The sequence below is a fragment of the Diorhabda sublineata genome, chromosome 9, assembly GCF_026230105.1.
Source record: "Diorhabda sublineata isolate icDioSubl1.1 chromosome 9, icDioSubl1.1, whole genome shotgun sequence".
NCBI lineage: Eukaryota > Metazoa > Arthropoda > Insecta > Coleoptera > Chrysomelidae > Diorhabda > Diorhabda sublineata.
In genome coordinates this window covers 11,933,894-11,948,693 of record NC_079482.1, presented here as the reverse complement: position 1 = coordinate 11,948,693, position 14,800 = coordinate 11,933,894, and the positions used below count along the sequence as shown (strand labels likewise).

The 14,800-nt window shown below is 33.9% G+C and overlaps 1 protein-coding gene across 4 annotated transcripts in view; it reads left to right on the top strand.

Annotated features, from left to right (window-relative positions):
- The window catches only part of LOC130448956 (A disintegrin and metalloproteinase with thrombospondin motifs like), a 140,526-nt gene that overhangs the window by 49,443 nt on the left and 76,283 nt on the right, over positions 1–14,800 (top strand). For all 4 annotated transcript variants that reach the window (XM_056786570.1, XM_056786571.1, XM_056786568.1 and 1 more), the window contains exon 5: positions 14,256–14,342. In XM_056786570.1, the coding sequence (XP_056642548.1) occupies positions 14,256–14,342 (87 nt within the window). The remainder of the gene's footprint in view (positions 1–14,255; positions 14,343–14,800) is intronic.

The following is a 14,800-nucleotide window of genomic DNA, read 5'->3' as shown; positions in this document are numbered from 1 at the left end:
ATAGATTCTGGCAACATAAAAATTCTAGATATTGAAAGAAATAATAACAAAAAAAATTCTTGAGAAACCAATGAATAAAAGATCTTATGTTGAATTACTCAGCAAAATCTATCTATTACACTACAAAAATGTCCAGTCTGCGAACGAATAGTTTGAATCCCAATGATTGCTTTAAGGTGGTGAGCGGCAGATAGTGAGAGTTCTCCTGCTTCCCAACTAATTATAAAATTTTCAGACTCCACAACAAAATTTACTATCCAGGTGGCACAGTTTAGTTACGCGTGCTGGTGATCTCCATCTGATTAGAACTTAAGGTGAGAGATTAAGTTTATCTGGTTTTATGTCCACAATTTTTATTTTTGATCATATACAAAAAACTAGGTAATTCATTAGATATAATCCTCAAATCACAATTTTACAACCAGATAATAACTAATAAAACATTAATAATGGACACAAAAGATTACAATGATAAAATGATAAAGTTACTAAATGACAAAAATATTTATCAAGAAATTAAAATAGATAAAACTAATACTTTTCAAAATACAAATAATAAATTCATTAAAAAACTTTTGAATAATAATTCAATCGATAGAATAAAATATTAATAATGGACATAAAAGATTACAATGATAAAATGATAGTGTTACTAAATGACAAATAATTATTTTCCTAACAAGTGCGGAAAGTGATACTTTCCCGCATGCGACTGCAGTTGTCCCGAACGACGCGGAGCGGAGTTCGGGCAAGCGGTCAAGTGATGATTTTTTCTACGACCGTATATACAGAAAAAGTTATTATTTATAGAATTATTTTATTCCAACAAACATAATAATATACAAAACTTTAATTAAAAACTACTAATTATTATAAATATTAATATTGAAAACACAATTTGTTGTATTCTGTAGACTAGTAAGAATTGCCGATCCAGTGGAGTTATTTGGTTTTAACTGGAAAGTAGATGACGTCGATGAGGATGGCATCGGTTGCAGGTCGCATAAAGATGACGATGACGGCAACGGTTTCAAGTCATTTGGCAGCTCGGAATTAGTTTCATTTGCAGCCTTCAAAATGGCTTCGGGAAGTTCTTCGTCGGATGAATCTATCAATATTATTGTATCGGATTCGGTTTAATGTGGTTTAATTTAGAAGAAGATTGCACTTATTCGGTCACTTCCAAGACGTTTTGAACAATTTTGACGTTTTAGTAACAATTACATGGTTATATAAAAAATATCTGTATTATTTTATATTTTGAAAAAATTAAGAATGCTACAAAAAGCTAGACAAGGTTTAAATTTTATTTGATGGACTATTTCGTAAATATTTATTTACTTATAGTAACAATAGTTATAATCTCAGAAGTAAAAAACTATCTAATAAAGTCAAAATTTGCATAATTTTACTTTCCCACACTTTGGTGTGGGTTAAAACGCACGGTCGTAGAAAAAATATTTATCAAGAAATTAAAACAGATAAAACTAATACTTTTCAAAATAACAATAATAAATTCATTAAAAAACTTTTGAATAATAATTCCATCAATGAAATTGATGCAAAAAAATTACAAACAATGAATGCAATACCACCAAAACTATATGGACTACAAAAATTACACAAGTCAAATATTCCAATGCGAACAATAATATCATATATCCAGTCACATCTAAATATCTAGCAAACATTTTATTAAAATTATATAAAAGATTCATTCATGCTTAAACAATTTTTAGATACATTACATACATCCGATAATTATAAAATGATATCTCTAGATATCGTCTCAATGTACACCAATATTCCAAATGATATAATAGCACATGTTTTAAAAGAAAAATTCAATTCAATTCGATTGAACAACATATCTCTCACTTAAAATGAGTTTCTAGAAAGCATAATTCCAAGATAATTTGTATCAACAACTAAATGGTTCTTCCTACTTTGCACAATTTGTATTGAAATATATAGAAGAAATAGTATTGAAAAACATTTTATTCAATGTAATATTGAATGAACAATGAATTGAACACTTGGTCGAAGGAGAATGTCAGGTTTGTGTAATTTTGGTAAACCATGTATTTTAGGGGGTGAGCAGTGGCGGATTAAGCTTTTTGCCACCTTAGGCCCTATCTGATTAGCCGCCCTTTTTCAACGGATGAAATTTTATTTCTTTGAGTCCGTTTATATTATTTAGATATAATATTTATTTCGTAAAAAATAATTGTTAAACAATACAAATAAATATTAACAACATAAATAACAGTCAATTTTCTTATACTATAATGTATTACTTAATTTGTAAATATCTTCTTTCTGGCTTTCGTCTGAGCAAAATTATCAACTATATCGTTGTAATTAATTTCTTGAACTAGTTGAGCTTCAATTGAAAGTAGTGCTAAAGCATTGACTCTTTCTTGAACCATACTTGCATGTAAATACGTTTTTACTCTTTTCAAGGTGGTAAAAGATCGTTCTCCTGAACAGTTCGTAGCCGGAATACTCAAAAAAATACGTAAAGCAATGTCTACATTCGGATAAACATCTTGAAGCTTTTGAGAATACAAAAAATTGTATAATCCTTGCGCGGAACGTATATCTATCGTGTTTAATAGAGAATCTTTGAGTTGACAGTGCAAATGAATACATTAATTCGCGAAAGTCTCTTCCAAATCATTAGGATATTTAATAACTAATTCATCTGCGCGAATTTTTAATTAATTTGTATGAATTTCATACAAATTATCAAAAAAATTAAATTTTTCGTAAAGATTATGATAACTACTTTCACGTTCTTTTAATTGTACACTTAAAGTATCTAAAATTGGATAATAAATGTTGGATCGAAAATTTTCTTCTCCAGATACAACTGTTCTTTCATTCTCCCGTGACTCGTCAGGATGAAGTTTTCGGGTTTTTTTACGACGGGTGTCATATCGATAGTAATTTTGAACTCCAGATGGTGCTTTGGCTTTTTTTCGTAGTCAGAAAATTGTTTATTTCTCATATCTTGTAGAAATAATGCTAAAGAACTGTATATGATATGTATATGATAAATCAGCTTGAGAATCCTGCAGTTTTTTACTCGCAGCATTGAAGCGATCCAAAATTGCATTCCAAACAATGACTAGAATTGCTGTTTCTAAATGTTGTAATTTTTGCTGCAGTCCCTTATCTTCCGCTCGCGTAGCAGGTTTTTCATCTTTGTTTTCGCCAATAAAGTTCAGTGCAACAATTATTCCAAGCCATTCTTTTTCTAATGTGTAGCATGCATCAGGTCGAGCAAACCAAAGAGTTTGAGAACGACTTTTAAGTCTTAAACTTGTATGCTGTGTCAAAATCTCCCAACGATGTGTTGAAACGGTAAAAAAATTATATATTTCTTGCAAAAGTAGAAAAAAAGTCTACGGCTTTGGTAACAGATTCAGCTGCACAAGTTCCCACTAAATTTAAAGAATGACCAGCACAAGGAACATATTCAGCTAAAGGATTACTTGTTTTGATTCGTGCTTGCACTCCTGAATATAAACCTGACATATTGCTTGCATTGTCGTAAGACTGACCACGACAATTTATTATATTTAAACCATTATCTTCAAGCGATTTTAACAATGCATCTTCAATATCTTTAGCCTTATGGCCAGTATTTAAAATGAGTTCTAGAAATCTTTCGACATTTTTACCATTGTTACGTACATATCTAATAATTATCGTTGATCAACATGAGCAATGTCAGGTGTGGAATCCACAATTACACCAAAATACTTAGCAGATTGCACTTCTTCAGAAATATGTTGCAATACTTTATTTTGAATTAATAATATAATTTCTTCGTAGATTGTTTTAGATAAATACGAAATATTTCCACGGCCAGCCAATTTTAAATGTTCTGATAAAAACGGATCAAATTCAACAAAAAGCTCAACTGAACCTAAAAAATTACCATTATGAGGATCTCCAATTCGTTCTGAATGTCCTCTAAATGGCAGCCCTCTTATTGCGAGGGATTTAATTATCACAATTACTCGATGCATAACTTTTTTCCAATATAAAATTTTTTCATCAAGCTGCATCATTAAACGTTGATCAACGCGGCCTTGAATGGCAGCTCGAGCTTTGAAATGACTGATGTTAGTTTTGTGAAAATCAGAATTTATAACGTTATTTTGAATTTCGTAATTTGGATGACATCAAAATGAGAATAATTGTAAATTCTAATGAAACTACAAATAATTTGATTGATTAAGTACTGCTAGATATTTGAGATGTGAGGACTGTTATTAGAACATTTCCTATTTTGATTTTATTCTTATTTTGATGTACATGATGTAGGTGATCTATTGATTATTATAAATAAGCAAATTATCAGTGTTAATTTCATATTTTGATAAGTCTGAAGTTAAGAAGAAAAGTCAATTTTCAACTTTCTTTTCAAAAATTATTATAAAAAGAACTAATTTTGAAACAATGGAGACCTAAAAACATTCAGAAACATAAACCTATCAAAAGGTCTAAGAATTAAGAAATTGAAGAAATTTATACCGGCAAGGATGAAAGAATGCTTACCTATCCTAACGTTGAAGACATATGGAACTGAAGCCAAACAGAATCTGAAAAAATTTCGAAAATATCTCCCTCAAAATTGCAAAACTGAAAAACCGAAAAATTTCTCTACTCTTCTTCTTCTTCTTCTTCCTGCTGTGTATAGGCATCATTGCCTGTTTTTCTTCACGTCATTGCCTCTGCTCAGTCACCTGGGAGGTTGTCACTCCATCTTTTCCTAGGTCTTCCAATGCTTCTTTGTCCTGCTGGTGATTTGTCCCTTGATATTTTCACAATTCGTTCTTCCGTCATGCGGTCAATGTGCTCATTCCATTTTATCTTTCTATCCAGTACCCAGTCATTGATATTATCTATTCCGCATGTTCGTCTTATGTTTTCACTCCTTTCTCTATCCAGTAGTGTTCTTCCCGCTATTCTTCGAACTATTTTCATTTCTGTAGTCTCCAATATCCGTTTCGTTTTAGAGGTCTCAGGTCGGGTCTCTGCTGCATATAGGTCTGATTGCGGTCTTGTAAATACGGGCTTTTGCTTCAGTTCGAATGTATTTGCCGAAAAATTTCTCTACTCAGATGCAAAAAAGATAAGTTGATACCTACATTTCTAAATTTGAAATTATCCCATATAAAATTTTAAAATGTACAAATAGTCGCATGCAGCGATATATATATATATATATATATATATATATATATATATATATATATATTTTGATATATTAATCTAAATGTTCTTCATTTTAGGTCTCTTCTGTTTAAAACTCTGTTTTTTTTTATTTGATAAAAAAAAAGATAAATTTTGACCTTTCGACTTTTCTTTAAGTCTTTATGAAAATATGATATAGACACTGACAATTTGCTTATTTATATTGATCTATAGATCACCTTCATCAAGAAATAAGGATAAAATCAACTTAGAACTTTGTTCCAATAAGAAAAATAAATTTTTCCTTGGTTTCCACATCTCAAATATATTAAATTTATTAGAATTCAAAAAATAGATCTATAAATTTTAATTAAATTATTTAGATCTTTTTTATCATTTATAGCTTTTTCGTTCTTATGAATGTGAACCATTTCTAAAAATTCTCTTTTTCGTGTATTGGATTCCGATTCAAGAATTTTTGAATCTTTATAATTGAATTTATATATTTTTTTGATATTTCATGGTGAGTTAATGCAGTTCTATTTTTTTATCTTATTGCTGACCTCTTAGTCTATTTTCTAAATACTGAGATGTTTGCCCTATGTAAATAGTCACAATTATTACAAGGCATTTGATATATATTATTACTTCTTTTGTTTTTTGGTGTTTTAGATTTTAATTAAGTGAAATATTTGTATATGTCTTATGTCCTCTATGACTTATACTAATATCATATTTATTGAAATTAAATTCGATAATTGTTGAGAAAGTCCTTGTACATATATGGTAAAGAGAAATGTTTTATGCTTTGATGTTTCGTTTTTGTTTTGTTTTTAAATTGATTGTATCAAATATGGAAATGAAATATACAAATTGATGGTTGTGCTATGAGAGCTTCCATTTCAAGTATTATAGCGCAATTGGTAATGGAAGATCTTGAGGGAACGGTGCTAAGCAAACTTGATATAAATATTCCATTCTTTTTTCGATATGTAGATGATTGCATTACTGAAGTACCAAAAAATCAAATTGAGAACATAAGTAAAAAATTCATATCCTTTCATCAAAAACTTCAATTCACAATCGAGGTTGAGCAAAATAATAGAATCAATTTTCTTGTTGTCACATTATATAAAATTAACAATAACATAAGAACAGAATGGTATACGAAGCCAACTTGGTCCTCAAGATATTTAAACTTCAATTCGTGTCATTCTATGTCACAAAAAAGATCAGTGATAATAAGATTGGCTGATAGATCTATCCAACTATCAGATCCTGATTTAGATGCTTAGCTATTCAAAAAGCAAAAATTGCATTGAAATAAAATAATTATCCGGAAAAAATGATAAATAACATATTCAAGAAAAGGATAAACAGATACTACAATCAATTTAAAAACAAAACAAAAACGAAACATCAAAACATTTTTCCTTGCCATATGTAAGTACAAGGAATTTCCCAAAAATTATCGATTTATTTCAATAAATATGATATTAGTATAAGTCATAGAGGACATAATAGATTATCCAAATATTTCACTAAATTGAAATCTAAAACATCAAAAAACAAAAGAAGTAATATTATATATCAAGTGCCTTGTACTAATTGTGACGCTGTTTACATAGGGCAAACATCAGTATTTAGAAAATAGACTAAGAGGTCAGCAATAGGATAAAAATAATAGAACTGCATTAACGAACCATAGAATATCAAAAAAAAAACATAAATTCAATTATTCATTCATTTTCAAAAATTCTTGAATAGGAATCTAATACACGAAAAAGGGAATTTTTAGAAATGGTTCACATTCATAAGAACGAAAAAGCTATAAATGATAAGAAAGATCTAAATAATTGAGTCTTTTGGTACAAGCGCCCAAATGGTGTGTTGCTTCCCATTTTCTTTGCCATTTAGTTAGCGTGTTTTCTTTTTCTGTTGTTTTAACTGCTTGCTCTTTTCCATGTGTGGCGGTTCACTCGTTCACCAATAGGTCTATGGGTATTATACCCGCCAATACTAATATTGCCTCGGTGGATACAGTACGGAACGCACTGCATATGCGGATCGCTAGTTTTCTCTGTATCTTGAGGAACATAGATCTATACTTCAGATGTTTCAGAGATTCTTGCCATACTGGTGCAGCGTATAGCATAATCGAGTGGGCTACCGCCGACAGCAGTTTGCGCTTACTTGACGATGGTCCCTCTCTTTTCGGCATCAGGCAGCTAAGAGCCATTATCGTCGCTTCAGCCTTACGGCTTGTGTTTACAATATGAGCCTTCATTTTAGCTCCCTGATCGAAAAATACCCCTAGGTATTTAGTTTGTGGTTGAGTGAAGACCGGTGTGTCTATTATATCGATAGTCACCTGTTTAACAATCTTTCTATCAACCAGCAACGTTGCCTCTGTTTTTTCTGACGCCAATTCTAGTCCTCTGGATTTCATCCATTCCACAACCCTTTGCACTGCTAAGATGGTCACAGCTACGATTTGGTTCTCCGTCTTCTCACTCGCTACTACCGCCAAGTCGTCAGCGAATCCAATAAGCACGACTCCTGGCGGCATATCCAGGCGTAGTACATCGTCGTAGTAGACGTTCCACAAAGTGGGTCCAAGTTCAGAGCCTTGCGGTACACCACTTGTCACTTCCATGTTAGTTCTGTCGCCAATTAAGATCCTTCGGTTGGTAAAGTAGCTTTTTACCATTCGTATCAAATATGGTGCTATCTTTCTTTTTTCAAGTTCTCTTACGATGCCTTGCCAGGGTGCCGAGTTGAAGGCATTTTTGACATCCAGGGTCACTAGCAAGCATAGTTTTCTATTTTGATATGCGAGTCTTTTTGCTTTATTTACCTCTTCCATTACTCTCAGCATAGCGTCTATGGTCGATTTCTTTTTCACAAATCCAAACTGTGTATCAGCAAGGCCTCCTGTTCTGCAGATTTCTTCAACTATTCTTTCTTTTATAAGGTGCTCTAGTAGTTTTCCCATTGGGCAATTTATTTGGCACAGCGGTCTGTATGTGAGTTTTGATTGTCCTTCTTTACGTGGTTTTTCTATGAGCAGCAATTTGGCGGTTTTCCAGATATCTGGGAATTCGCCCTTCAGGATTTGCTGGTTCATTACATTCAGACAGATTGGTGAAAGTCTTTGTGCGACACATCTAATTATCTCCGGTGGTATATGGTCGAGTCCTGCAGCCTTTTTTAATTTGATCCTGTTTGAAGCTCGATCCAGCTCTTCTGCCGAGAATAGTGGAATAATGTCTCGTACCTCAGTGGTACTCCACTTAGTTTTCTGGTGTTGTGGGAACAGCTTCTTAGCTTCGTCAAGCATGAGTTCTTCTGACAACGCAGGAGGTGATCTCAAGCTTAGTTTATTCATCACTATCTTGTATCCCAGTCCCCATGGGTCTTCTTCAACTTCTTCAATGACCCTTTTCCATTTAACCTGTTTTGCTCTTAGGATGGCGTTCTTTAGCCGCGCTCTTTCTTCTTTGTAGGCTTGCCGGGATGTATCTTTTTGTTCTTGCGATATATTAGGTTTTTTATGGAGCCTTGTCATATTTCTCTTCCGTGTAAGGCATTTTTTCCGAGTCTCGGCGATTTCCGCTGACCACCAGTAAGCTGGTTTTTTCCTGTCACTTGGGATACCCTTTCGTTGGAATGTATTATCACATGCATGGCTGATGTTCTCAATTAATCTCTCTGGCTTTAAGGTTTGTTCTCTTGATGGTAATTTGCTCCGCAGTTCATTTATGAAGTAATCCATTTGTGTCGTATCCACCCTCCAGCCGCGGCTCTTCATCTTCGTTCTTACGCTATCTTTCTTAATAGCTATATCAAAATAAATGTAATTATGGTCTGTAAGATTTTCCTCTTCAGGCACTCTCCAGTTCGTTACTAAAGGCGCTATATTGGTTGCCGCGAATGTTATATCGATAATGGATGAGCTTTGACCTCTACGGAAGGTAGGTTCACATCCGGTGTTCAGTGAAATTAAGTTTAGTTCTGAGGCCCATTCAGAAAGAATATCTCCTCTAGAGTCATTTGTTGTTGAGTTCCATCATTGATTTCGCGTTGAAGTCCCCGCAAATCAGGCACTTATTTTTCCGTGTAGCCATACTATTTTTCAGTTCATTCAGTAAATGTTGGAACTCTTCGAGCCTTATATTTGGCGGCATATAACAGCTATATATAGTGATTTTGATGCAGTCAATCCAGACAAATCCATTTCCCTGTCCCCAACCTTGTATCGATATGTGCTTGCTTGCTGGTAAGCAAATTGCTGCATCTATATTGATATCTGTGTACCAGCCGCTCTTTATAGCTAAATTCTTGTTTGGTTCGCTTATGATTGCAATGTCTATTTCATTTGTAGCTGTTGTTTGTCGCAGTAAGTCATGTGCTGGAATACGCCTACCTAGGTTAATTTGAACTAGTTTGAACATTTTGTTGGCGGTTTGTTCGCAGCCTTTTTATCTCTCCTCTATATAAAGGGCACTTTAGGGAAAGTGGCCTATGACCGGGGATGTTGCATAGTACGCAGTGAGCTTCTTTCGTGCAGTCTTTTTTCTGGTGGTTATCTCCCCCACATTGTATGCACAGTCGTGTTCTATCAGGGCCCTTGCAGAATTTGGCTATATGACCAATTTCCCAGCATCCATGACACGAGTCCACTCTCACCCTTTCTCTCACACTGCAGTTGACCAAACCAATTCTTATTTTGCCCATTTTGAGTAGGCTATCGGCAGTTTCTTTTGGTATAAAGACGGTAGCTGCTTGTGTCCCGCCATAGTTAGGCCTCAAAGAGCTAACTCTTATGTCTCCTGTTGGTTTTCTTCCCTTGTCGATGTCTCTGATAGCAGCTTCCACTTCTTGTTTGCTAGTGACAGCATCAATGTTCTTAATATGGAGGACAACCTCCGCTTTTTGGACTCCTCTTGGCGCTTTAACTCCATTCCTTCCCCTAAGAGCTTCAACTAGTCGTTCTGCGCCCCCAGCTGTTTCCCCCATTTTGAGGAGTAGGTTTCCAGACTTCGTCATGCGGACACCCCCAACACTGTCACTTAGTCCTTTCTCTTGCACTTCTTTTTTAACCTCCTTAGCCTCCGGTTAGCAATGATTACTGCCTCTCCTTGTTTCCTGGACTGAGCTCTCGTTTGTCCCTTATTGTTTGATTGCATGCAGATGACAGCTTCCACGTTATTTTCTCTACATGCACACTCTAGTACCTTAAGGGCCTGGTCTTCGTCCCATTCTTTTGAGGGAACCACGGTGATGTGCTTGACTCCTTTGTGCCTCATCGCCTCTGTAAGTCTTTTACATGCCATATACAGTTGGAACAAGTCTTGTTCTTTGTCTTGTTCATTTGGCAAGCCGACAAAGAATGTGAAGTTTACTACTTCAGTCTCCCCTTCATCTTCCATCCAAATCTTGCTGTTACTTGCCACACTTATAACTTTTCCAGGCTGTATTTTGTTTGCTTCGACAAGCTTCCAAATGTGTGGTATTCTGACGGCGACTTCCTGCACAATTTTGTTTTCTGCAGCTTTTTTTGTATCCATGAATATGGCTAGGTCTCTTCCATCTAACACTCTCCGCATATTTTCGGTTATTTTTTTTGTTTTTTGGAAACACTCATTTCTCCACTTCATTCCAATCAAATTCTTCAGGGATTCTTCGTTTAGGCCTTTGGTTAAATGTGTGTCTATTTCGTGTGGCGTTAGCTTTTCTGGGCCGACAGTTTGGGTTGACGAACATGTTACTGGTCTTTCGTTTGTTTGAGTGCCCACCTCACGGGTATTTATCTTCACGGTCTTCTCATCTTGCGGCTTGGGTTTATCCAGGCTGTCTATAGCTCTTTTTAGAGTGTCCTGGGCTTCTCTTGTCGTGAGTTGCTCTGTTAATCTTAGCAGTTTCGTAGATATTTCTCTAATTTCCTTTTTGGTATTTGTGCTCTCACGAGCAGTATTCACTAAGGCTTTCGTTTCAAGCACTAGGGAATCGATAATCCTCAGGATTTTGGTTCCCGGGTCTATTGTTTTCCTACTTTATGACATAGCAATATCAACGATGCTAATATTTTCTAGTCGCTTTCTTTTAGCCAACTGCTGTATGTTTGAAGTCCAGCCAGTGTCATCATCAGTTGACAAATTGGGAACGGATCCTCTTCTCCCAGGGGGAGATCTTGCTAAAGAGCTTCTCCTTGCAAAGGGGTCTATTTCCATTCCAGTCACCGTATCCCGCACCCCGGCCTGGTCTCCTACCGCGGGCGCATAGTGGTCGCTTGCTGACGGTCGAGGGGGGCCCACTCTCTCACCACCACTCTCGACCGGTACTGAGGTATCCCTCCTCTGCACCGTACTTTCCTCATTATTTCGTTCCATAATTCATTTATTTTCAATGTTTTTGGAATTTGTTCGGGTTCCTTTCCTCGATCAGCTGTCTTCTCCTCGACTAATGAGCCCGATCTACCCATTGATGGCCGCCCGCTTCGGTTCAGACGTCATCCTGCCAGTTTTTTGGTCCGCGCCGACTATTTAATTTCGCCGGTACCTCCCATATCTGGGAGGAGTGCCCCTATCCGCCACCTGGGGACGCGCTGGATGGGAGTACTGGCATCTCCACACCAGTTATATATATATATATATATATATATATATATATATATATATAGTTTTAAGCTCTAAGCTCATAGAATTCAAAATTCAATTGGTCAATTTGAATATTGAAATTTGAATTCTATGAGTTTCAAAATTTTTACAATCTTTAATAACATCAATATATATATATATATATATATATATATATATATATATATATATATATATATATATATATATATATATATATATGAATTTATGAATTTTAACCATGTCTTCGATAGCCGGAGTATAAGCTTTATAATACTTATATACCCATCGTCTGGAGAATAATTAAGATTTGCATACGTCATATTACAGACAATTTGGAAAATGAGAACTCTTTATGAAATTATAAATCCAAGCTTTCGCTCTTGCAAGCTTCCCATTATCAGAGAAATTACAATATACATGGAGGAGCGATAACAAAATCAAACCAAGTGTAAAACATGTGTATTCAAGGGTATATTATAAAACTGACTCACGAGGATGAATTCCTAGGTATAAGCCATGGTAGAAGTAAGGTTTATGAATTATGATTCACATTTAATATGTATGTTGTAATTATTGAATTGGTTGAAAACTCATGAATATGTGAAAACATTCAAAAATATGTAATTAAGATTGACATAAATCTTGAACAATGCACATTTACAATTTTTGATTCTTCTTCGAATTTGCTAGATTAATAAGAACACTAACTACTCTGGCATCCAATTCTTTTCCTCTCAGGCGTATTAAAAATGAGTAAAATAAACCCTGGTCCACTAAAGATTTACATATATCTGCAAAGAACATGCGATCTTTATCTCATCTAAGGAAATTCTTGGATATTGTCTTCAAAAATTACGTGAAAATATACAGATAAATTTATCATAAGACAATAAAAGCTTCCAAAGATAATAATCATTACAATAGGAGACTCGCCAATTCTCGTAAGGTTTCTAAAGAAACATAGTCCATTGTGAATGATCTAAGAAATAAGGCTTCTTTACAGAGCATAATCTCTATTTCACCCGATGACCTCAATAATTATCACTTTGTGAATGTAGCCAAAAATTTATCAAATTCTATAACTTATTCTCTTTATCCGCTTTAATATATCCCTCATGCTAATGCTAACTTACACAGTTTCTTCTTTATTCCCGTAGTTTTAGCAGAGCTTCGCAGTGCAAGAAGTAATGACATCAAAAATAAATACTCATCTGGAACTGATGGACTTACATTAAAACTGTTTTCTAGTCTGTCCGATTGCACATTAAATCACCTTACCACTTTAATTAACGTTTCGTTTCAAAATGGCACTCATTTCCAAGTTATCTAAGATCATAGAAAGATTGGTCAAAAAGGAGGCTTTTATCATTTCTGCTTTTGGATATGTTATTTATCATTCCTCCCGGATAATTGTTTTTGAATGGCTAAAAATCTAAATTCAAGATCTGATACTAGGATAGTTCTAGCAGCCAAAATTTTCATCACTGAAAATTAATTTTATTATTTTCTTCAATTCGCTAGTGAATTGGAGTTTCTATGATATGAATTGAATTTTTTATTTATATTTTCAATTTATTTTGATACCGCAGTAAGGCAATCATCTAAGTAACGGAAAAAGAATGGAATGTATATATTAAGTTAGCATAATAATATGTCATAATTAAAATACTATCCCATTGACACTGCTGTTAGATACCAGCCCACAAAAATATGATATCAATAATATTTCAATGACATAATTGTGTAGTGAACATTTGTAATGATCGAGCAAAACATTAGGTAGGTTATTGAAGAATACAATTGTTACCACCCATAAAATAATAAATAATATGATGTACTGCTAGTTGTTACTAAGAATTCCCACTCGTGAAATATACCAACAAATTCTTGTTGATATTTTGTTGATTTTGTATATATAAGTTTTCACAAAAATGGAAGGTAAACAGGCATTATTACTCACTTCACAAGTAATCCGTAGATAGTAAAACTCTTAGTTAAAATAGGTGATCTTTAAATCCTTGTGAAATTCGTAAATGAGCCAGACTCTGCTCCCATAAAGGCTATAACGAATTATTTATGCATGTAGCTCTTTGAATCGTTTTCAAATGGTAGTTTGGTGCAATCAGTGTCTCAAACAGCAAAAAAGGCTCCGTTGAACAAAGTTATACCCTTAGATATAACCTTCTATGTTCGTCAATATCTATTTGTCCTTTTAGTGTATCTAATTTCTCCCTCACTTGCATGTTGCTTATTAAACTATAACTGACATGTTTAACTGTAGATGTTTGACAATTAATTTAGCAGCCAGTTGTTAACTTTTGTGGTCTACTCCCACCGAGAAACATATTTTGCAAACATAATACCTGTGGAATATTGACATTATTAAATGAATACATTTTATTACAGACTGATGATAATATTGGAGAACTTTATCAAGATGAAGAGAATGAAGCGGCCATATTATTGAGATCTGAAGAAGATGGCATAGTAGTGGTGAGTTTTTGCAAATCTACATTATGAACATATATATATGTATATATGTATGCCTTTAAATGTTCTTGATTTTAGGTCTCTCCTGTTTTAAAATTAGTATTATTTTTTGACAAGTTCTGGAAGAGAGATAGAAATTGATGTTTCGACTTTTATTTAAGCTCTTATAAAAATTATCAAAATATGATAATGACACTCACAATTTGCGTATTTATATGTACCAGTAATTAATTAAATTATTAGAATTTACAAAATAGAGTTAGAAATTTTACTCAAACTATTTAGGTCTTTTTTATCATTTATGATGAGATGTCTACCCTATGTAGACAGCGTCACAATTAGTACAAGGCACTTGATATATAATATCACTTGTTTTCTGGTGTTTTAAATTTCAATGTAGTGAAATATGTTTTATGTCCTCTATGACTTATACTAATATCATATCTATTGAAATAATTCGA